Genomic DNA, 25,158 nt, shown 5'->3' with positions numbered 1-25,158 from the left:
TACCTTTCAGTCTCTGGTGAGGGGGCATGATTGTTTGGAGCCAGACAGTTGGCACTAGCGCTCCTAACCCTGTCCAGAGAAGGCTGCAGATCACTAGAGGCACCACAGCACAACATGCCATCCAATGGAGGAAGAGGAGGAGGAGATGGAGAGGAGACAGGGTGGGAGGACAAAAACAGACACAAAGAGAAAAACAATGGACAAACAGAAAAAGTCTTTTAAAAGAAAGTCTGGTTAGATTTCCCAAATCATAATGTTGTTCTAAGAAATTAAACCATGACTGACCCAGCTGGTGTCAGGATGGGAGTGTCTGTACATTGTAATGGTTGACATGGAGATGGAGTATGGAGGAAAATGTGTCTTCTAGCTGTTACTGCCAAAACTAGACTGATCGATCTCTGCACTTTTCCCAACGCAGAACACTTAAAAATCCATGTTAACCATCAGCCATCATCAATGTGTGTGTGTGCCTTACCGATGTGTCACCTCATCATTAGACCACAGATGTGTGGTGGAGCGGCATGTCGCCATGACCATTTTCAGTCTCACTACAGAGTTACTTATTTAATATGCAAGCAGTGTGGAGCTACTGATGAAATGGAAATTTCAAAAAGTGGAAGCATTTGTTAACGAAACTAAAGAAATGAAAGAAAACAGGTTGGAAACTAATCAGAAGCCCCTGCTGTGATGGAAGGACTGAACCGTTAACCAATCCAATATAAGTTGACACTGGTACTACAAATTGTCTGATGGCTTCAGTATGCTTCAAATGGAGCGCGAAGAGCAAGAGCAACATCTAATAGCACCTCAAAGAACATTTCTGACAATGAAAATGTCATCTGAGTCGATTAGTTTGTTGTCTTTTTTCAATCTCACAGTCATACTTGTTCTCTGTCGCTCTTGGCTAGGAGTGCTCAAGTTATGACAGCAGACAAAAAGTAGGCACCATTTTTTGTAATCAAGTTCACACAAGTAAAGGTTCTGCAGAAACCCTTTAATAACTGCTGTTAATAAACAGTAAAATGATAGAAACTTTTATTAACGCCTTAATGACCATGAATGTTATGCTACATAACATTATACTGAAGCTCTTCTGGTTGTTTATCCAGTTATCCAAAAACTGCATTAGATCAGTGATCGCTAAAGTGTGAGTTCTGCAAGAGGTCATTTACAATAAAAGCTGTTGATGGTGAATCAATTTCAGAATGTGAGCCAAATGAATCTATGAAAACAAAAAGATGAATAATAGAATGTACTCATGTAATAACTTTTGTGGATGCTCCTGAAGAAGACATCCATGCAGGAAGCAACAAGGACTGATATGCTTGAACTTTCTCAACTTCAAGGCAAGTGATTGTATGAAATACCAAGAAGGATGCTGTTGGCTGGAATGTGAGTGCATATTAAATACAATATAGCGTTACTAAGGCAACTAAAGCCTGGATTGTCCTCAAGCGATTAAATGTCTGCAACAAAGCTGCAGGTGACGAGCAAATTGTTCCCTGTGCTGTTGCCCCTTTGGTATTGTGTGCTGATAAGAGATACTGCATTCTTTTAAATGGCCAGCAGGGGGAGACACCTGATGTCCTTTTGAAAAGAAACATATGGGGAAATGAGCAAACACATTCAAGTAAAGATCCTTCTGAAAACCTTATGGGCTCAAATAAACATCTGAAGTACTATATAATGCAATTAATATTTATTGGGCTTTTTTTTTTATTACGGTCCCCCTTAGAGGGATAACTTTATTTATTTAAAAAACAAAACGCAAAATGTTCAGCTTGAGGATTCACCAACAACAGGTGACAACTCTGGGCAGGTCAGTCTTTTACATACAGTCTATGATCTACCTTGGTAAAATACAAGTTTTCTAAAAGCAGCATGAGAATAGGAATATGACACAGGGAAAGTCCCTTCAGATTTGGACACTTTCTCCATTTGAACCATATTGAACTCGTAACTGAAGACTTACCTATTTGCCTGTTTGTGGAAACCGCTGAACAAAAGTGGCATCTTAGGTGGCAGTGTGTTATTGTGCCTAGTAGGTCTCCTGATGTTAGCATGCATGCAGCAGACACAAGCAGGAAAGGAAGCAGGAAGGAAAAGGAGGAAGAGCAGAAAAAAAGTGTATAGGTGTGCATGGACAACAGAAAGATACAAAGGGGGAAAGAAGTGGCATCTTATCCAGTGATTTCATTGATTTTTGATTTGTTAATTAATTAGATTTATTTATCAACATGTTTCTAGATATTGTGGTCATTGCAAAAATCACTGGCTAAGATTTTAGGGTGTTAAAGCATAAGTAAGCACATTATCTCTGCATTAAGAGCGTACAGTCAGCAGCAGCCAGATCTCTTCTCTACAGACAAACTTAACACTTTACACCCTCCTTCCCTCAAACACTTCTGTGTGTATAAAAAGTACAAAAAGTGTCCTAGGTTTAGACACTAACACAGCTACGGTTGTATATACCTCTAACAAAGGTATATATAGTGTAACTTACCTCTTTGGCTGTGTGCTCAAATGGCAATGTGAGAGTCATTACACTACACGTGAACTTAAAAATATAAATAATAATCAGTAAGAGTCATTACATGAAAACTGTCACGTTTGGGTTCCTAACATTTAAAGGGAAAAACAAAACCCCAGAAATATAGTTTCCAGTGACCAAACACACTAAATCCAAAAATGTCTCCTGTGTCTCATGTAATATATGTAATAACTATTTTGTATTTTGTTTAAGCAGCACCAACACTTGTCTCTTAATGAGAAATGTAGCAATCAAGTGTGAAAAAGAAGTATTTTTGGATGAAATAATATTATTCATGTTTTGAATTCATTTAAATTTTTCACGTAGAGCCATGCAGGTTTACATAGGTTTACAAACAGCACTGTATATGTGTATATGTGTGCATACTGGTGTTAACTTTGACCACATAGAGAAATTCAGACACATTATTTTGAATTTTTCTATCCTATTGATTCTACCTCGTCTCAGGCTATAGTGTTGGCTGTATTCCTGTGACTGGGCCAAGCTAACTAACTGACAAACGAGTGTATTAATAAAAAAGATATTTGACGAGTTTCTGAGCTTTCAAATCTTGCATTATTGCAGGTTTTAAAATATGCTATGAAACATAAAATTCATTGTTTGGCTTTGACCAGAAACAGGAGGACCAGTACAGTTTCCATGGAATGACCCAAAAGCCTTCAGACTAAATAAAGATATTGGAGCATCATGCAAAAAGTGCCCTAAATTGTTTCAGTCAGAGACAGAATTGGTGCATATTCATCATTTAGATGTATGAAAGCAGGTGAACACTGAGCAACATTTAGTTTTAAGTCTAGTCCCTGCAAACTGTACTGTTGGACTGATTCTTGAAAAGCAGTAAAGTCTGAAACCAAGCATGGTCCTGTAGTGTCCTCTTGTGGATCTGAGGCAGCAGTACAGCTCGATTACCACAGGATTTCAGCTCACTGGCCTCCTTTTAGTCTCGTTATTTAGAGATGACACATTGTGTTTTTCTTACAGTTAATACATTTAATGAACGGATTAAAACCAACTAATGTGTCTGTGTAAGGTCTGATATAACTCAGTTCTCTTTTGTAATGCTGGGAAGTCAAAGTTTGCATGGGATTTGTTCACATTTCTTTTTCTGTATACAGTTTACATTACACAGGATTTTTTTTACCTTGATTTCAGAGGCATATTTGTTTCACTCTTAAATCTTTTCCCAAACAGTCTTGAGCGACAGACTGCAATTAGAGACAATCTGACAAAAACACACCTCATCCACAACCAACATGTAAACATGTCACGATTGGCCAGTTTACCTGGTGTGCAGGCACTCAGCACTTTTGCCTCGCATTGATTGGTGGATCGTGAAGACCTCACTGTGGTAACCATGGGAATGGATGACATATGAGGAAATCAACAACAGTTAAAAAAAACCCAGAAGAGCAGAGGGGAGAAGAGAGTGAACAGGAAAGAGAGCTTTGGCTGGTTCCACACAGTCACACAGATTCAGAAATTCAGTTTTGCAACCGAGAGCTTTCAACCTAAACACTGCGGTCTGAGGTCACCTCGTGCAACATGAAACTCAGATCAAACAGATAGCTACGGCATCAAACACTTTTCAAGAAACAAAACAAAAACAGACAAAAAGCAGCAACTATTTAAATCTAAAAAAATAGAGACCAGTAAACAAAATTAGACTTGGCAACACTGATACAAGCACTCACACTCTGTGCACACTTTTTCAGCGGATGCGGATTTGCACAAAAAACTAGGGCCTCGTACAACATAAAGCAACTCTGATGACATTTACACTACAAGTGGTGACCAAACACAGGCACGCACCTGTCGTCCAGATACCCTTCCCCTTGATGGCGACCTCTACCAGCGTCGTAGTAGCGGGACGGAGAACGAGAACGGCGACCGTGAGAAAGCTCATCATCCAGGCTCCTGAAGGAAATGTAAATAAATAAATGGATGGATGGACGGATAAATGAGAGACTGACTTGTGAGGTTAGTGGTCAGGTGGTATTGCGGCACACTGCTGCTCGGCTTCATTTAGCTCAGTCACTAAAAGCAGAGCTGGCAGCACTGCATGTTCTGAGCCAGACAGACATTTCATTAGTAGATGGACTCAGTTTGCTGGCTTCCACAAACGCTCATGTCCTGTCTGCTTTTCCTGAATCTTGGTTTTGCCTCTTCCATGCATTCACTATCCTCTCTATCCTAGGCCGATATCGGTCTTTTTTAAGTAATCATCGTCAGACATGAATCGACAGAGCTCTTTCACAGGACTCAGCAATCAGTCCAGGGCAGTGGCGTTCAAGACAATTTATGGCTAAAATATAACCATTTGGGAAAATAAGGGGGAGTAAAATCCTGCCTTACTCAACCCTCACCTCTGGGGGGGGACATTGGGTGGCCGCGACCGGATGCGCCCCTGCTCCTCTCGATGAGGGGAGACTGAACGAGAACGTATGTGATGGGTGGGGGTCCTCTGCTGCTCAGGCACCTCCAGGGTAGATGTGGGCTCCCGCTGCCTCTCCCTGCCACGTCCATCTGCTGCTATGGAGAAATGGCAGCACACATGCACACATACATAAACAAGGTCATAGCAAAGTAAGTGCAATTCAGAGTCTATACTTTAATACTGACAAAAACTTTATCAGTCTGTTAAATTCATAAGAAAGGAACGGTATTAAGTAGTACTATATAATCCATATACAGTCTCTCGTTGAGTGAATAATATTACTAAAATGGGTTTGTTAACTCTAAGGTTTCCCATATGATCCTGGCAAACATTAATGATATACAATGACTGTCATTATGCATACATGGGAAGATGCGTGGGCCTTGAAGTTGCAAAAATGTGCTAATGGCTTTAAAATATGGCTGCTAGTCAAGATCAGTAGTGGAACATAGCCAATATAGCCAGGATGAATTAGAGTGAAATTTATTTCTCTACAGTATCTTTTTTTAATCTGCATTGTTCCTTATCCACCACCATATCTGCATGCCAAAAATTTATACCAAAGCCATACATTAGCTACAGTCAGGCCGAATTACATTTATCATTTGCCTACAAGACAGAGAAATGATCAACTTCTGAACTGTTTCCACTTATAAAGAAAAAGAAAATCATATTAAATCATAACATCTGTGACTAAATCTGTTAACAGTCTGCTGTTTTTATACCATGTACATTTAATTTCATTCTAGTCACCTGCTAAGTTCTGAACTAAACTAATGTCTATTACCCTTACAACATGCTATTAGCCTTCTACCCATTAGCACTAAAAATACAAAGGAATTCATGATACTGGCTTACTACCTCATATATGATATGTATGTAATGTCTGTGTTGTATGTGTAAGGTCGGGGGGATCCCATTTCACTGCAGGGCAACCTGCATGTGACGAATAAAGCTTTGATTGATTGATTGATTGATTGATTGATAATTAAATTCATGTTCATTTTCTGCTACCTTACAGCATTTGTTTATAACTAAGCTAATGTCTGCTACCCTCACAACACATTCTCACCAGAGTGATCATAGTGTATGTATGTCTGTTCCTTAACTCTTCCTCGATGCATTAATCAGTCTGGATGAAACTTATTAAATAAACCGTGTAGGGTACCAGGATTACATCTGTATAGCTTTTGGAATAAATCTGTATACATGAGGTTGACTGTTATTAAATTTAGCAAAAAGCCTTTTATTTCGGTGGCATTTTATGGTCACTGGAATGCGTTGTCATGCATGTCTGTAAATACCTGTTAATCAAACAGTGATGCTAACACTGCCTTTAATTGATTTGTCTTATTACATGAATATGTAGCTTGCAATGAACAAGAAGAAAGAAATATATGTAATTTTTTATTCATTTGGTGTTTATGTACAGAAGTTTTTGCATTCTCACTATATACACTGATATAGATAAAATAAAAACAACAATTTAACATACGCATCTGTGTTTTAGCAAAACACTGCAGGCCTAGCTAGTTTAAGTTACATTTTTATACCCAGAGAGGGTATAAAAAACACAAGAATTCATGCTCATAGCCCTCACAACATGGATGATTCACTTAATGTCAGTAACCTGTTAGATGCATTCCTCTCTATAATTATGTTCATGTCTGCTAGCCTCACAGAATGTAAGTTTAGCTTTATTCCACATGCAATTTACTTATATGCCAGTAGCATGTTACCTTAAAAATCTTATGTTAAAATACTTATAATTTTTAAAAATTTTGCTAATAGCCTATTAAATTACATTACTTGCAAGTTTAAAATGGATGTAGCCTCCGGATTCGAATAAAAAAGGCAATATGTGCCTTTGCCTGCCTTCTGAAGGCCAATACACCAAGGCCAACTGTGGTTGTAAAAACACTTTATTCCTACAGAAGGCTGTGGGAAAACAGCCTTCTAACTAAACACTTTCCTGATGAGTTTATGTGCTCAGTAAATAATTTTTAGTCATAAATAAAAAAATATGATTTATTTTGTAACTCTTGTTCATACTTTGTTTCACCATAGAACAATATACAGGGCATGGTCATTGGCTAATGACGTGTGAATGACTGATTGTCGTTAGCCAATGACTGAGACCCCCTCCTTGTCACAACACTTTTTCTGGAAATCAGTGTGGTGATGGTAAAAACGCTAAGCCCATGGCTTCAAAACAGAATGTTATAAACCTGTGGATGATCTCACAGTACACACATGCATCTTTTAAACAAAACACTTCTGTTTTGTTTGAATTTTTTTTGCAAGCTTTTGCAGCATTTTCTTTTTCTGTTTCCCCTGTGTTCAACTACTCTGCGGTTTTTTTTCTTAACTTGCATTTGACCTCTCAGGGGAATCATAGTTATCTCCAGTATGGTCCTTTCAAGCACACAGGCCCCACAAAAAAGCCCCACTCACCTCACCACGTGATTTTTCTGTTTAGCAGCCAGTAAGCTGGTTTTAAGGGTTTGCACTGGAAGCTAAAACCACTTATTTTAGACATAAAATAGGCTGAGGGACTGTACCAAATACAAGTATAAGATAAATGAAGATGATTTTAAATTGTAAATCTGACAGATTTGGTAAAGTACACAAATATGCAGTTATCTTTGTACACTACTAAAGTACTACTGCACCTACTATCCACATTGGACTTATTGTGAAATGACCACAATCGGTCCCTATTAATGGATAATTTAAAAAAAAACAACAACAACAACAACATCTGGTGCAATCTAAGAAGTTTTGGGGTCATTTTAAATCTCAAGTTATCACTTTTTAACCAAATAACTTAAATTCTGGATTACGAACCAAGTCTAAATGTAACCACTCTTCAGCAGCTCTCATTTTTTAAAAGCTATAGTTACAAATAACACCAAGAACAGAAGTGCAAGCTGCAGAAAACCTGCAAGTAAAACTAAGAAACAGTCCCAACCCACCTTTAGATACTACTGCTGTACCCTCATCAAATTCAGCCTCTGTTACACGCTGAGAACCTAAACAGTAATAGACACACACACACACAAAGATACCCACAGATGTGTACACACACCACAAACACATATATATGGATGCACACATCAAATGCAGTATGAGGGAAATGGAGTGAAAGCAGACATTTACATAGACATGCATGTTAAACTTTGCTTATGGACAGGATGCGTACACTTACAAGCAGAAATATATGAAATAGCTTATGCATGTCATGTTGCACACGACACGAGATCTTGACAGACTTACGCTGCAATTTCTTGCCAGGGGCGTCTATGTGTCGTCGGGGCAGGTATGGGGAGGGCTGGGGCAGTGGTATGGATGAGACATCATGAGTTTGGAGGGGATACCAGTGAGGCTTGTCATCCAGTAAGGCCGTCTCTAGCTCCACCAGGACCTGTTCAAGTCATCAACCACGCAGTAAATATGTGCTTTATAAAGAAGTTAGATGTTTAAAGGTTAGGGTTAGGCATTCGTTTTTGATGGTTAGGGTTAGGGTAAGGGGCTAGGGAAAGCATTATGTCAATTAGATGTCCCCACAAGATATGAATACCCAGCATGTGTGTATGTGGATGTGTGTGCTACCTCTCCCAGAAAGATGCTGTCCTCCTCTGGAGACCTGGGTTGGTCCCACACGGTCAGCTCCAGCATGTGGTTTCGGAAATCCCTGCGATGGACGTGACTGTAGACAAATGTCTGGTTCCACTTAGGCTCACAGGTCTTCTTCACTGTTTTTGTCCTTCGTTTGCTCTTGTCGCTGTGTTAAACAACACAGATTCTTGCCTTTAAAGTCAGTTGAATGTTGATTTTGATTCTAGTCCCATTTGTGCCTTATTCAGCTGAATGGAACTGCTTTCCTTAAATATAAACGAGATGCTAAACTCACAGTGTCTTTTCCCAAAAAACCCCTCTTTGATTGTGTTGTATAACATGATTACTGAAGATGTATTTTATCCATGTGAGGTCAAGGTCATCATCTGTGATCACCCTAACCCTGACTATACTATCAGAACATGCAATTTTTGTTCTTTTTCCAAACTGTTCTTCCGAGTCTAAGGGACTAAACAATACTCATTCAATATCAAAAACTTGTGCATATTGTATTATATAAGTATATTCGACCCCAAACTCCAATGTTTTACATTAAAAGTCAGGTGCATGATTTGTGCAGTTTGCATAAAAGAACCGTGTCCTAGCCTTCGTGTCACAAGGGTTGTGGGGGTTTTTCGCAGCTCTTTTGTAAATGGCCATAATTTTAATGCCAAATGAGGGCTAGGCATTGTGACTGTTCAGAGTGCCTGTGTCAGGGTTGGCATACCTGCGGTCAGGGAGGAAGTACATTTTGACATAGGGGCTCCTGGGCCGCCCATCAGGCCGAAGAGAAAGCTCCACAGCCTGCAGCACGTTCACTATGAGCTGGTGACCCACTTTATCGTACCACAGCTTCAACTGGATAAGAAGCAAACAAAAACAAATTCGATGCCATGTCTTCACATTTGGCAAACTTGAAAGGTCCGCCACAGTTCAAGTGCCCATACTCACTGAGAGTCGCCCTGGCATTAACTGCGGAGCATCTTGGAGCATCCCGGGACTGGAGGGAGACAGGACATTTAAGGATGGTCTCTCCATCTTCTGGGACTCAAAAGAACTGGAACCTGCTATGAAGGCAGGGAAAGCAATATGTTTGAAATCCCGAGCAGGAAACGCCAGCTGTCTTTCAGAAGGGAGTCAGACTGAAAATGTAATCTGCTCCAAATCCAAAACCAAAGGTGCGTTTGTTACAGAAACTCCAAACTCCTCAGAAAAGTTCACACAGAAACAGTTTAAAGTATAAGTCAGCTAACCTGTCAGCATGACAAATCACCACACTTCTGTCCTAGTTAGAGTCCAGCAGGCTTCAGTGTAACTTGGGTCACAAAAGCCTTATATTCAATTACATGATCAAATGTCATCTAACTAACTGCCTACAAGGAAACCGATCTTCTTCCTCTAACATTCATCACAGATGTCAGACATCAGTTAGTTTCAGGAAAAAATGAGTTGTCTAATTAGTCACTCCATGCAATATTAGAGGACATTATCAGCCACATGTTCAGAAAGGGAACAGAAAACATCTAGTACTCATCAATCTCCCCGTGTTTCAAGGGAACCGATTATGCTCATTTCAAACATGAGATTTTTATTCTTAGACTCTATTAGGAGGGGCGCACATAAGTGGTCCGCAGGTGCGCATTCGCTGTCAAAATAAAAGACGCGCACCAGATAAGAAGTTGCAACACGCGTTTGCGTACATAAGATTTTCTGGAGGAGGACAGACATTTGTTTAGGACTCTTAAAGATGTCGAAGAAGCTCCTTTAAGCAATTACTTTGGTGTTCCTCCACCTCCAAAGAAATGTCAGAAGGAGTCCAAACCGCAAAAGAAGCGCGTATTCTCAGAAAAGTGGTTGCAGGAGGTGAGCTGGCTTCAAACAGATGATGAATGCACAGAGATGTGGTGCAGAATATGCCGTGAAAATCCCACTCTAGCGGACAAAAACAGTGCCTTTTATATGTACGCAAATGCGCGTTGCAACTTCTTATCTGGTGTGCGTCTTTTATTTTGACAGCGAATGCGCACCTGCGGACCACTTATGTGCACCCCTGTCTATTAGAATACCTTTGCATGATTTATTATTTGAAAAAAATCCTTATTTATGTCATACTGGGCTTTCTGGGCACCCCTTCATTATCCTTTGTCTTAGCAAGAGCCGTTTGGCTTAGATGATCATATTAGGACTATCTGCCCTTAGTGATGTCTCGCAGAGCCACAGATAGAAAAAAACTGTAAAGCAGTCTGAATCCTGAGCTCTGCAATCAATTATACATACATTTACCTCATTATTTGATACTCTGGCTATGTTTAAGATGAGTGTCTGTTTTAAAGAAACCACTCAACATTTTAAGGGCCAATATTTATCTTTCTTGCTGGGAGTTAGATGAGAATATAAATACCAGGAAGCAATCAGTTTAATTTAGAATAAGAAACGAGGCAGGAAAATTTCACCAATAAATTAGCTCTTAATTTAAACAATTCCAAAACAGAAATAACTGGCAGAACCACTGGTGGATGTCATCTATTTAAAAAAGTATAATTTATCTATTAATTAGAAAAGAATAGGATGGGAAAAAAAGCACATAGTGTACAAATGGCAAGGCAACGCAACTAATAGTCTTTATACCTCACCTTTACAACTCTACTAAAATACAGAAGGCGATATTTTTTTAACCAGTGCCTATGGTACATTTGTCTGACAGTACTGTAAGTTCAAAGTATTATTATGATGACTTTTACGCATAAAAAGCTACTTTCAGGTGCCCATTCGTCACAAAGGGTCACCACAGTGGGCAGCTGTGCATGTTTTGATTTGGCAGAATTTTACACTGGATGGTCTTCCTGACACAACCCCAAAATGATCTACGTCTCCAGCTAGAATCAAACCAATAACCTTTTGGTTGCCAGGTAAATTTGTAAACCATTACACTATTGAAAGGACATTTATGACTTTTTTAATTAAGTGAATTTGCTCATTAATTTTTCCACTAATGAAAACCACAAATGTTAGTTTTTTACATTTTTGTGAACAGTTGAATAGTGTTTTTTAAAAACATTTGAGGTAGTTCTTTCAGTTTTTCTTGACTCATTCACACAAAACCTAATTCTTAGAAAGCAAGCAAATATTTCAAAATTTTGGACTATTCCTGTAAGTTTATATGACATAATATGACATCCATAACATAAAGTATATTAGTACATCGACAAACTTATTTTTTGCTATAATTCATATCATACAAATGAAATCAGCCAGATATACAGACATACGACATACATAGGTGGCAAACAAATACAGAGCTGTCTCAACATGTCAGAGGAGATACCTACTAGATTCTAATGGAGGGTGGGACGTGTCGGGGATTCTTGGGATATCACTGAAAGAGAAACAGCAAAAGCACATGAGTCACAGTTGTACTAGCACTGAAGTCAGACTAAGAATGTTGGATGTAAAAGTGACACACAGGTGTGCATGCATATTCAGACAGTAGTTACCACGCAGGGAGAAAGCAGCACTGTAAACAAAGGTTATTTGGATGTTGAGATTAAAGGATCATGTGGTTAAAAAAATGGAGAAGCAAAGGGAGATGTGAGTAGAGCAAAGCTCTTCCCGTGACTGCAGTGTTTCCCAGACTCACTCAGTTCTGTTCGACCAATCACAACTGGAAATTATAATGGGTGAAAACCATTAGCTCATTAGCGTCTATCCACACCGCCATCTTTTCTTATCCATCACCACAACCCATGGGAAACACCAGAATCCACTGCACCAGCTCAATGTAATGTAAAGGAAAAGAAATGGTAATCTGTGTAACACTTATCAGTGTAATTTTCTTTTTCAGTTGAAATTTAAAGTGTGCTAATCTTGGATTCACACCAGGTATGTGATGGTTTTACACATGAAGAGGCAGTGTTTTAGAGTTTTACTTACCAAACAAACCAGTATTCAACAATCAAATCCCTAAAAAACATTCTTTCTGAGAGAAATTCAATTCAATTCAATTCAGTTTTATTTATATAGCGCCAAATCACAACAGCAGTCGCCTCAAGGTAAACTAGCATAAAGTCTGGAAATAGCTAGGCTAGTCATCTCCTACCTTCAACTTTGTACTTAATGTATAACTGTCAGACTGAAATTTTCTTATTTCTATTTCAAGTTGAAAGAAAACTGCTTCATTTAGTAAATTTTTACTAGTAAATTCAAGTATTAAACTGATAAGTGTTTCATGGATCATAGGTTGCCTTGAAACACATTCCAAAATCAAAAATAGGAAACATGTATATGGAAAAAAAAATATTGCTTGCTTTATGAAACCCAACTTCAGTAATTCAGAATTAAGGTACCAGGGATACCGTGTGCTGGATTTTACTCATAGACTGTATATAAAAGACAGACATAGCCATCACAACATCCAGTCTTTAAGTGATAACGTGATGAACCCTGCTTCCGGGCCCAAACTACTGCGTTTAATAAGGCTGTTGTGTATTTAATATGTTTTAATGATGTCAGACTTAAAGACCAGATTGGCCAGTGCTTTGAAAAGTCCTGTTCTTCCAAGTCCTGAGGATTGCTTAATGTTGCCATCCTTAATTTTTAAAAACAGAAGTCGCAGCTGCGTAGTCATTCTAACTTGTCAATCACAAGGAAGGCTGTTTATCTGACATGCCATTCTTATCGCCCTTTTTGACTCCAAGTGGGACCAAAATTTAACAAAAAAACCCATCATGTTGCATTCTATAACAACTGACACTAGAGACTGAGACCATAAACCCGTCAGGAAAGTGTGGGCATAGAACAAATGAGCAGCAAGGCCATTTCCTCAAAGACTTCAATACAATAAGACTTTTGAAAGCCAAAGGAGTCGCCCTCTTGTGGCCATTTAAAAAAATGCAACTTTACTGGCTTGCTGTGACCATCTTTTATATACAGTCTATGAATTTATTCAAGGGTAAGACTTAATCAGGAGTTTAAAAAATAGGAATTCCAGATGCTGCACAAACAGCTTAAAAGCTTGCGAAAACACTGATACATTGATGGATGTTTTCCGCTGGCCGTTTTGCATCCCAACAGGTAAACTTGCAGTTTAATTTAGCACACAGTGCAGCTACTTTCATAAAACCGTATAGTGATATCAATTAGATTTTTCACTTAACAGTATTACAGTTAGTTCCTTTAGGGATGCAAAATGGCACCAGCAAAACCAAAATAGTTTCCATAAGCGTGGCAGAATTAAAGGTCCTAAAAAAAAAAATTTTAAAAAAAAAAGATTACTTACTGATATTTTCTATACACCCTTCGTGAGTGTTTGGAGAGAAATTCATATATTCAACTTTTTTTTCCATCAATAAGCAGAAAGGTAAAATTTGAGAGCTGCACCAGTGGGCACTTTACTTAACCCACTGGACTGACCTTATTACACACAACAACAAAACATATTCAAAATACCTGAAACCAGCTTGCACCCTGGTTTGTGTGACGTTTTTTGGAATGACAGCTCTTGAACAATAATAAAAAATGAGAGGGTGACACCTCAAAGTCCCTCTCTTTGAATTAAATTTTTCCAATGCTTTGCTAATGTTAGCAATGTAAGAGTTAGCGAGTCTGCTAAATATAAGGCAAAGTTAGTGTACCAGAAAGCATCAAATTCAAAGTATCTAGAGAAAAATGAACTTTTTTTTGTTTACTGATGACTTTTGATACTAATGATTTGAAATGATACACTTAGAGTTAAAAATAAATTTTACTCAGGGACGTCTACTGCCTTCAGAAGTATGTTCATAACTGTGCTTGTTGAGTTTTGCAATCCATCGACTAAAAACCTCACATGCAGCTTCTCTTGTCTTTAATGGAGCTTACAGACAGTTTTATTTGGTCAATAATAATTCAGCTTTTACCATCCGACAAATAAAAGCAAGTGCTTTTTTAAAGGGGACATATGAGACATGGCTATCTCCCATTCCAAAACTTGGCAGCTGCAGGCAATGGCCGGTTGTTTTTAATACGTTGAATGCAGCTGTACACCCACCATCAGAATACAAATGTGCATCATAACCTCCTGCTTTGTCTGAGGTCAACTCTGAATCCAAATAAATGTTGCCTAGTTAAATAAGGGTTTAAATTTACAAATAGACTAGTACCTGACAAACCAGGCAAAAACATATGACTCTGACAGTATATTGGACGTGTTTCATGCCTGACTTACCCAATAGGCCTGGATACCACCAACTCCACTTGAGGGTCAGCTTGAGACTCCAAGATGATGTTGTAAACCTCCTTCATAGTCGCTCCCGGTAACAGCTTCCCGTTCCACTGCAAAACCTCGTCACCTGAAATCAAATGTCCACATTGTCATAACTAGCTCAAAAGCCATGACAAAGTAATGACTGTTGACAGGATTAATACAAAACAAACTTTTTATTTGAAATTAACAAAACTAAATAAAGTTATCAAAGGACAAAAAACCTTAACATGACATATGTCAGTAAATGAGTCAGGAATATTGGCATGTTTGAACGTGTGCTAATGTAGCAAGTGAAACATTGTTTGGGAAAAGGAGAGCACAAAAGTCTGCAGCAATAATAGCTTAGGTGCAAAGTTATTCTTCCCCCTGAGGTAACAAGTGGAGCATGCTTTTATACAGGGGAACACTGGACCTAGGTGTTCCCAATCCATCACCACCCAACCACACCCCACTGGACACCTGCAACACAAAACACAAAGACAAATACAACCTCCCAGCCTACGAGTCAAAAGAGACAGTGTCGTCAACTGGCAACCTACACCACCACAGCCTACATACTACCTTAACCTTAGCAGCATGATCCCACGTAAGAACATCTGTCAATATGTGTGACCATGACCACTTCCACATTTTTAGATCTCTTGATTAGCACACACTAGAACTACAAGTTCAGAGACCACGCATCGTATACCACAGATATATAGCATGTGCCTTCCTCAGACTGGTAAGGGAAGTGACATCTTCCAGTAAAAGTTCCAGCAGAAACTGTGGTAATATCCGACCATGCCTAAGAATTACATCAGCTCTTTTTTTTCTTCTGTTCTCTGGCCAGCGCCTTCCCTTGGCACCCCTTGTTGTGGCCACAGCTGACATCGGCCAACAGCATGCCCGTTGTAGATTACTAATGGATAGCAAATTCACATTTAGCCAAGTCAGTGTTCAGTCGGACTGCAGACAGACATTTAAAAAAGGAATAAATACACAACATATGAATGCCACAAATGTGATTCTATACAACAACATCATCCAGACAGACAGTATAGCATTCCAGATTTTTAATCAATAGGACCTGCCAGTATCACTCGAACAGATAAACTTTACTCATAAACTTTGCACATCAAACTTGGTCAATACAGTCATCCAATCATGGAAGTGGAAATGTAACAGGCTTAGTGATACTGACCTTGCCAAAGGTCTAAACAAAACCTGAGAGTGTTGTCACATAATGGGACAAGAATACAAGGGCGCTAGAAGCTAGCCAGCTAGACGATGATGGGTCGATGATGTTGTTTTAAAGTATGAACTTGACTTCTGCATCCAAGTACTTACACTTGTCAGCTGACACCTAGTAAAAGTGCTGCTTAATGGGGAATATCAATAATCATATGAATCATCAAATGAATATGGTGAGTTTGTGAACGTGTGTCAGCAAATAAACGTTTGAAATTTTTCCAACTCGTCACACAGAACTAACAAATTATTCACATTTCTGAGAGTTTTGGTGCTTTAAACCAACCACATGCCTAATTCCCAGTACCAACCTTTTCCCTTTCTGTTACTACTAGTGACTGGGTAACCACAAAAGTGTGGTTTCAACAGACAGAGCTGTGTTTTCTTAAGCAACTCTGGTGTAGAAATTAAACAACTCTTTCGTGAGATCTGCTTCACCACTGTGGAAGGACCTGGCCTGAAAGAGGCATCCAACAACAGGCAGCACTTGATCATCAGGACTGAACTGGCACCACTCAGCCTGCTTCGTAAATGAGCTTCATCATTCCTTGCAATGCAGCCAACTTCTATTTTGCCAGCTGCCTTCCAATGTATAAACTATGCTGGAACTCATTCACATAGTCAGTTTAGTTTTTTTGGAACATTGTCATCCTTAACCCTCAACAAACCCTCAACACCGTATACAGAACAGGCAAACACCGTGTCATTGGGGCTAAAGCCAGTTCTCACTTGTGAAACGTCTCTGGCTGTCAACATTAAGCATTGAAAAACCCTTCTCCCAAAATCTGCCTAAGAATAGTGGCTTTAGCATCTGATGAAAATGCTCCAACAACCCTGACTTTGACCTGTCCAGGGTGTACCCTTCCTCTCGCCCTAAGACAGCTGGGATAGGCTGACCCTGATCCTAACAAGGATAAGCACAAGAGAATGGATGGACAGGCCCTGACTTTGTGCTGATAGGCTGATGACTGGAAGTGCTGCACCTGAACTTGTTTTAACAACTGGGCAAACATGGGAGGTAAAAAATAGAACCCTGATCATTTTTGGATCACTTTAGGGATTTCAAAGATAGAAATAAATTGTCAGCACGTCACTACAGACCTGGTTGTTACCAGTTGTTAAGGATATGCAACTGGGTGATATGACATATGACAGTAAAAAGATATTTTAGCTCCAACATGGAGGGAGGCAAAGGACCCACAAGTTAAGGAGCATATGCTCAAAAGGTTCTTCTGAGAAGGATATTGGGTATTCTGTCATGAAAATAAAACCATCCGGTGTAAACGGTAAATAAGCACCATCACAGGGAAGTTCTTCACATAAGGAACACAAGTGGAGTGTAGCCTGATGTGTTTCAAAACAAGGTAAGTTCGTAACCATACTCTCAACTGAAACAGCTAGTCTAGCAGACAGATTTACTTGTTTTTTTTCTTCATAGCTTGACAATATGCCTTCATATGCCCTTTTTCCTGACAGAACTTTTTGAAGTGTTCTTCCAAAACAACAAGACCCAAAAACTCTTAAAGAGATTTTATTTCTGAAGCTTCACAACACAGGTTGATATTATTCAACAAATCAAGCAAAAACTCCAGGTAGTAGCTTATAACCTTTCCTATCATTCCAAAACTCCTGACGATATGAACCATCCCAAAACAGCTGCTTTCACTAACTCAGTGAGTTGGGTTTGATGCCTACATTTGGCTTCCCAGGTACTTGCCATGAGCAGTATGTTCTAATATATTCCAACACGATTTTTGTTAGTTTTCTTGCGGCCAACAAAAGTATCGCAATATTCGGTCAAACTCCCACATACTCTGACTGGTCACAAGACAACTGCAGCACCAAGGTGTAAAATTTGGATAGAACCACAATCTGAAAGGCACCCACTTCTTTATCAGTAGACCACTGTCAAGGAAATAGCCAAGTGACTTGTTCCTAATCACTGCCACACAACTCTTCAAGAGGTTTTACCTCTGAAGATGCATGCCCAAGGCTGATATTATTTAACAAATCACATGGGAACTCCAGGTAGGGCTGCTTATTCTCTTTCCTACCATTTCTAAACTGGTGGCGACAGCCTCTGAAATGGTAGGAAAGCTAGGTATAGCCAAAAAGTTGCATCGCTTCTAACTGCCTAAACAACACCTAACTAACTCAGGCCTAGTCTTCAAATTGAAAAGGATAGAGCAAGGAAATAACTAGCATCTGGCAACAACCTCACACCGATGAACATGCACACAAGACAAAAAGTTAAACTGCATTCAGCCTGACACACAACCTAGCAAGAAACACAACCTAGTAAATCCCAAAGGAACGGTGCTGCTATGCCTTACAGGAGAAAAACTCCAATTCAAATTGTTACACATCAACATGTCAACACTTACGTTTCTTTGGTCAGGCAAAAACATGATTGTTCCAAACAACAGAAATTTTTCTCACCCTTAATCAATCAGGTGGAAGGACAAACCGGAAAACACCAGCTAATTGGGAAATTATCAAAGACCAAGGCCCAACTTGTTAAGACTGGTTCAAAACCCAATATAATTAATGGGACGTTACACCATTAGTCAAGTAAATGAATAGAATTGTTCTTTTTGAAAAACTACATAAAGTAACCAAAGGGGAAAAAAATGCTATATGTCAATCAATGAGTCAGTGGTGCTAGCATATTTGTGCTAGCGTGGTGTGCGAAATATTATTTAGGTAGAACAGCTAATTTTGGCTGGTCCTCCAAGGAGTTGCCACAACGGGTAGCTTTGCATGTTTGATTTTTTTTTACACCGGATGCCCTTCCTGACACAACCCACAAAGGGATTTGTGACTGGATCAAACTAGGAACCTTTTGCCTGTTAGCCAAATGTGTAAACCACTACACTAGAAAAGCAAAAAGGTCTGCAGCATATGGAGTTAAGGAACACACAGGAATACTGAGCCCAGGTGTTCCCAGTCACTGATGACACAACTACACCACACCGAGCACCTGCAACACAAAACAAAAAGATACTAGCTCTTCTAAACGTACTAGCGAAAAAGCGAAAAAGACAACCTGCAGCATGCAGCAGCTGAATAGACGAGGTCGTCAGAACGTACAGCGCATCAGAAGTTGTTATGGTAACAACAACTAAATTTTCACTTTGTTAGGCAGGATAAGTGTCAGGGTATCAGGTAAAAAAATTTTTTTTCTTATATCATCTATTGCAAGACATACAATAAGACTCTCTATGTGACAAAGCTTATTAAACAATAGTAGTTAAGACATTTCGATATTTATAAAGACCTTACATTTGACATTTGACTTCCCAGCATTTGTGAGAGGCTACTGTGACAATTTAGTGGATACCTGCTCTCAGATGTCCCACCACATCAGCTAGGCTTCCCTTCTTAACCTTGGTGATGAAGGCACCTAATCTCCCTGACTCTGTTACTCTGCCTCCCACCACCTGAAGAGAAGCAGACAGCAACAGTTAGTGAGAAACATCTGACAAATGGACAACACAGGATGTCTCAGTTAGAATTAATAGACAAAAAAACAATTTAAGAAACTGTTTGCATGTCTGTGTGACCTCTGACCTTTAACCCCAGTAAAGCGCCAGCTTCTTTAGGCATGGCAGCAGTTCTCTTGCTGAGGGTGATCCGTCCAATCAGATGGTCTCCCTCCTTGGATGGCTGCCAGGTTACAGGATGCTGCAGCAGGACACAGGAAATGGTAATAAAAATGAGCAAAGTGACACTCAGACATATTCACAAATATGCACACTTATGTCACTGGTATTTACTTCATATACACTTTGACACAACACTTTGAAAACTATCAATAATTCAAACTGATTACATAGCTAGAGTTAGCTTTAAAAGACATAAGATGTAGCTTTTCAATTCAAATTTTAAGTGCACAAAAGTCTTGTTTCCTAAAAGTTGTTTCTAAGAGAAAAGTGGATCCTACTCATAGAGCTAGGGTCTGAATGGTAAGCTTAACTAAGATAATTACCTCCTAGCTTCAACTCAGTACTTACTGTAAAACTGTGAGACTGAAATCAGTTTTTTATTTTCATTTTTAAAAACTTTGATTACCATTTTTTATTCTGGATTCATGTACTAAACTGATAAGTGTTTAATGGACAAGGCTTGAAGGCCATTCCAAAATCCAAAACAGGAAGCATGTATATGGAAAAAAAAAAAAAAAGTTTTGCTTTATTTTTGTAACAGGCTGAATTTCTGTCTATACTGTAGCTGTAAAAGATGCAAGCTCTGACAAACCAGGATTTCTTTTGGATTTTTATCTTACTGACTGAACTTCTACTGGCCACAGTACACAGACATTGCATTTAGCTCTGCTCTAAGAAGCCTCGATACACCAGAACTGACTCATTGCAGTGCAGCTATAACGATAATGAGTGTAACTCTCCCACAGGTACAAGAAGAAATCATACCACACTTAATGTTTTAATAATTTCAGGTACCATAATAAGAGCTGTAAGCCCATATTAGACTATTTAAAACTTCATAAATTATTTATCACTCTCAGTTAGCTGCCACACAGTCCAGATCAGTCAGGAGGACCTCAGACAGCTGAGCTGTGTTTATTCATTCAAATAATTCAAAGTCAGTATCTGCCTTTGTAATTATAGCATCATTGTTTTGGCATGGATATTTACCACAAATAGCATGACCTCTCTAGACTCAGCACACAGTGATTGTTTTTGACCAGGGTTTTTAAGTCACTGGTCACCACCACGGTCTTTAACAACATAAACATACTATCCGTGTACTTCACAACAGTAAAGTAACCATAGTCTTTCAGTTTTGCTCCTGCTGTAAATGCTAAAAATCCTGCTGTTCATTTTCTAATATTGTTTACACAAGACATCATGTGTTTTACATTAATAGATTCTTCAGAGTAATTTAAAAAACAAACTTTGCGGTAAGACATACAACCGACGATGCTAAACGAGGACAGGAGGATCAGACTGAAAAGAGACAAACACTCCATTTGGCACTATTTAGCACTCCAGTACAAGGAATCTTGACCGTCTCCAGTTAGTCCAGAATGCTGCTGCAAGGCTTTTAACCAAGACACGAAAAAGAGAGCACATTACACCAGTGTTACGTTCATTACACTGGCTTCCAGTACATTTTAGAATTCATTTTAAAATCTTGGTACTGACTTTTAAAGCTTTGAATTGTGATGCCCCTGCCTACATTTCTGATCTTTTAGAATCCCACACTCCCTCTCGCAGCCTGAGATCTTCTAATCAAAGGCTGTTGGTAGTCCCACGAACTCGTTTTAAGACTAGAGGTGATAGATCTTTTAGAGCGGTGGCCCCCAGGTTGTGGAATGCTCTCCCTCCATCTTTACGTTGCCTGGATTGTATTTATTCTTTTAAAAAGCAGCTTAAGACTCATTTATTTAGATTGGCTTTTAATTAGATTTGTGCTGTTAGTTTGATTATTAATGTATTTTATGTATTTCTGTTTTATATTACTGTGAAGCACTTTGTGGTTTTTATCCTGTGAAAAGTGCTATATAAATAAATTGATTTGATTTGATCCACATAAATGTAGACACACTTGGGACTTTAATTAAAATACAACAATAACACCTGAACAACTTCATGCTGATTTTCAAAACTAGCTTTAATGTATGAAAAAATATTAATCAGAAGGAAAAACACTGACTTACATGCCACACAGTGGGGTCATGTGGGTAGCATTCCCAGTCGCCTGCAAGAGAAAAGAGATCAGTTCAGCTGGATAGATGTGGAAGTCGCAGAGGAAACAATGACCTCCCTTATATCTTCTTCTTCTTCTTCTTTTCACACACACACACACACACACACACACAGACCCTGTATACACAGCACATACCAGGAGTCCTCACACACACAGCTCAGCCAAATTTGGGGGCTCTTCAGAAGGTACTTGTTTACAATGGGGAGGCTTAAGTTTATTGAAAATTCAAGCCTGGGCTGGAATTAGAAATGTATCACCACGGCAGCAGGTGGCCTAAAAAGTTTTCCACCGAGGCAGCGATGACACCAAAGGATGGTTAAGCCTTTTAAAACGCTTTAAATCCATCCAAGACACTTCAGAGATTAGGTGTTATTGATCTCCTCCAGGGGTAATGCAACAATGTAAGGCGAAATGAAAGTACAAAAGCGCGTCAATAACAGATCTTTTCTCACATTATTTAGGTATCAGGCATAGGTTGAGCTAATGAAACAAATATAGATATGTGGTAATAAATTATATTTGTTGATAAATATGTTTTAATAACCACTAAATTGATTAGCTTATTAGGTGATAATAATACTAACGATCAGTTTTAAAGCTGCTATACATCATAAAAGTTCTCAGATAACTTAATATTGTTAAAGTCTAAATCACGAAATAATTTCCAGAAAGTTCTATTGTCTTTTAACATGGAGCATTTATTCACCGTTCTGACAAATTTATAAAAATTAAATATTATTTGCACATTATTCGCACTTTTTCTACATCCAAAAATGTTTGCAGTTTATTGCTTAAAAATGTATCATGCAATTTACTTTTTTTTCTGGGCAGGCCAACCGGTCGCAACAGATGAACCACCCTTGCGTCATGTGATTGTTGGTCTGTTCTCTGTTGTCTTTATATGATTGTAGGTCTATGCCTTTCAACATGTTGCTGTGATTGGGCGCTGTATAATAAAAACTGAAGTGAACTGATGTAGTCTTAAAAACTCTCAAAAACTGTATGTATCAAACATGATACATGAGACGTTGAGGGTTAAATGCAAAGATATTGTTATGAAACTTGAGAAAATTGAGCTAAATAAATGCTAAAATTAAAGCTATGTAAATATTCATTCAAGTGCTTTTCAAAAGTATACAGTGCAAGAAACTGAGCACAAAAGTAAGAATAAAGTTATTAAAATGATCAATTAATGATTAATGTTTTCTTTGTGTCTTTAAAATGTAAATTGCAGAATCATTTAAAACTGAAATGCAAAATGTTATTTCAAATTAATAAGCACAGAGTTTAAAGGTCATTTTTTGTAAAAAAAAATCTATAAATCTTCCAAAACAAACCTAAGGCATCAACAGGTTTTAGAAAAATAACAGATATGACTTTATGCCCCCAAAAATCTATATATTTTGTTGAAGAGATATCAGCTGAAATCATGAAATCAAACTAGCCCCAGCCATACTTTAGTATAACATTTATCTATACCACAAGTAGACGTAGCACGTCAGTGTCACCTTTGTTTACGAAGGCAAGGCATTTACATATTCAGATTTACAATGGCAGCCTCCTAAGGCAAAGCCTCTTTAAGAAAAGGACTAAAAATAAATATCAGGAAAGGCAGCTGTCTGGTGTCGAAGGTTTTTGTTATACTTTGTGGATAAAACTTACAAAAGCAACTTTGAACCAAAAATCAGCGAGTGAGTAAGTTAAAAAGAAATTTTATAGCACTTTTCACAGATAAAAAGCCATAAAGTGCTTCACAATAAAACACAAGAAATAAAATCATAACATATCATAACAATGTAAAGCCACAGAATAAAACATAGTCTGTATAAACATGTGCTCAATTGCTTTGTGAAGGAGTTAATGGAGGCTATACAATGTAAAGACAGTGGAAGAGAATTCCACAACCCCGGTGCCACTACCTGAAATGCTCATTCTCCTTTTCTATTAATTAATTATTAATTTATTCCTAAGATTGTGTTTAGCTTCAGCTGGTGACGTAGACCAAAATCCAAAGTCTGTACACACGGGCTGCAGGGCAGTGCTGCACCGTGCGCAGGACCTCGACGACACTGTTATGACCCGGAGTAAAACAGAGCCGAGCATTCCTAGGAGCCGGGGAAGCTATGAGGTTAATGGCTTGTGACAACTTATAGTGATATTATGTAATCTTAAAGCAAATGCTCTGGTGATAGACAACCCAGTACTTAGTTTCATAATTTGAGCGTGAACATAATTTAATGCAGTGGGTAAGCCACATGGCTGAGTGTGTGTTTTTGTGTTTCGGCACTTTTAATGGCAACAAAGAAAGAGAAAACTCCACTACGATCCTAATAATAAAATATTTACAGAAACCCATCAGGGTGTTTCATGGCCTACAAGGAGCCTTTGTGGAGGGTGAATCCACACATAAGGTTTGTCCACGAAATTAACAGGCAAATAGTCTGAGTTACCGTGTGTTAATTTTATGACATTTCTGGAGATTTTACTTTGACTGTGGCTAAAAGCGCTTTGGGAAGGTGGCTATGCAGGAACAGCCTTGGCCACATGGCCTAAATAAAATTTATTCTTTATAAAGAAGAACCTGCACTTTGACCAAAACCACGGGAACAGAATTTATCCAGTCACAGCTCAACAAGACTTTGGCATTTTGTTTTTACAGTGTTGTTAAAACCAAACAAAGAGGAGAAAAAGCATTTGGAATGGAATGTCAAATAAAAGCTGCAAGTGTTACCATGCACGGTTAACTAGCTTACTATGTCTAATAGAGCGTGAATTGGTCCAGGATCAGTATTACAACTCAGCAATTACATTTTCTGAGCATTCTAGAGCAGGAGTCAAGAAGTTAGCCAATTCTTTTTAACTATCACTAGCAAACCAACATGAGTACCCTAAATTTGCCTAAACCAGCAAACCTAACTTAATAACATATTTATTATGTTGCATAAATTAATAAAGAAAACATTTGCAATGCTTACCATTTATTCCAGAAGAAAGTTTTACATAAGCACAGACTTTTTTTGTTGCAATGCTATAACATCATAATAATGTGATTGGTCAGTTGTAATGCTGATCATGGACAAACATTATTACGAAAATACAAGAACAACACCAACACAGGGATACAGATACACCCTCTAGTAGTACTGTAAGTTATAATGACTTTTTGACATTTATCCATAGCAAGGATTGGAGATTACCCAGATGGCCACTTGAGGACTCGAAACAATAAGCTCCGTTGGAGCAGCCTTTCAACGCCTCTCTCTGTCTCTCGCTAGCAAAGTTGACCCAGAAAACAAAGTAAAGCTAGTTTTCAGCTACGAGCCCGACACAGAATCCAATGTATTAGCCAGAGGT

General features: G+C 38.6%; 1 protein-coding gene across 8 annotated transcripts in view; it reads right to left on the bottom strand.

Moving 5' to 3' along the window:
- Window positions 1-25,158, bottom strand: part of LOC100700931 (regulating synaptic membrane exocytosis protein 1) — a 50,247-nt gene that overhangs the window by 19,365 nt on the left and 5,724 nt on the right. Inside the window, exons 2-17 of one of the 8 annotated variants that reach the window (XM_019366957.2) lie at window positions 21,755-21,795; window positions 19,645-19,758; window positions 19,415-19,514; window positions 14,806-14,929; window positions 13,879-13,896; window positions 11,933-11,979; window positions 9,555-9,670; window positions 9,331-9,461; window positions 8,598-8,769; window positions 8,262-8,409; window positions 7,961-8,017; window positions 4,915-5,080; window positions 4,361-4,465; window positions 3,835-3,894; window positions 1,973-2,050; window positions 4-93 (exon numbers count right to left, since the gene is read on the bottom strand). In XM_019366957.2, the coding sequence (XP_019222502.1) occupies window positions 4-93; window positions 1,973-2,050; window positions 3,835-3,894; window positions 4,361-4,465; window positions 4,915-5,080; window positions 7,961-8,017; window positions 8,262-8,409; window positions 8,598-8,769; window positions 9,331-9,461; window positions 9,555-9,670; window positions 11,933-11,979; window positions 13,879-13,896; window positions 14,806-14,929; window positions 19,415-19,514; window positions 19,645-19,758; window positions 21,755-21,795 (1,567 nt within the window). The remainder of the gene's footprint in view (window positions 1-3; window positions 94-1,972; window positions 2,051-3,834; window positions 3,895-4,360; window positions 4,466-4,914; window positions 5,081-7,960; window positions 8,018-8,261; window positions 8,410-8,597; window positions 8,770-9,330; window positions 9,462-9,554; window positions 9,671-11,932; window positions 11,980-13,878; window positions 13,897-14,805; window positions 14,930-19,414; window positions 19,515-19,644; window positions 19,759-21,754; window positions 21,796-25,158) is intronic. The other 7 variants (XM_025897415.1, XM_025897416.1, XM_019366958.2 and 4 more) reach the window with 7 other exon arrangements.

This window comes from Oreochromis niloticus, linkage group LG13 (assembly GCF_001858045.2).
Source record: "Oreochromis niloticus isolate F11D_XX linkage group LG13, O_niloticus_UMD_NMBU, whole genome shotgun sequence".
Lineage (NCBI taxonomy): Eukaryota > Metazoa > Chordata > Actinopteri > Cichliformes > Cichlidae > Oreochromis > Oreochromis niloticus.
This window is presented reverse-complemented; position numbering and strand designations above follow the sequence as displayed.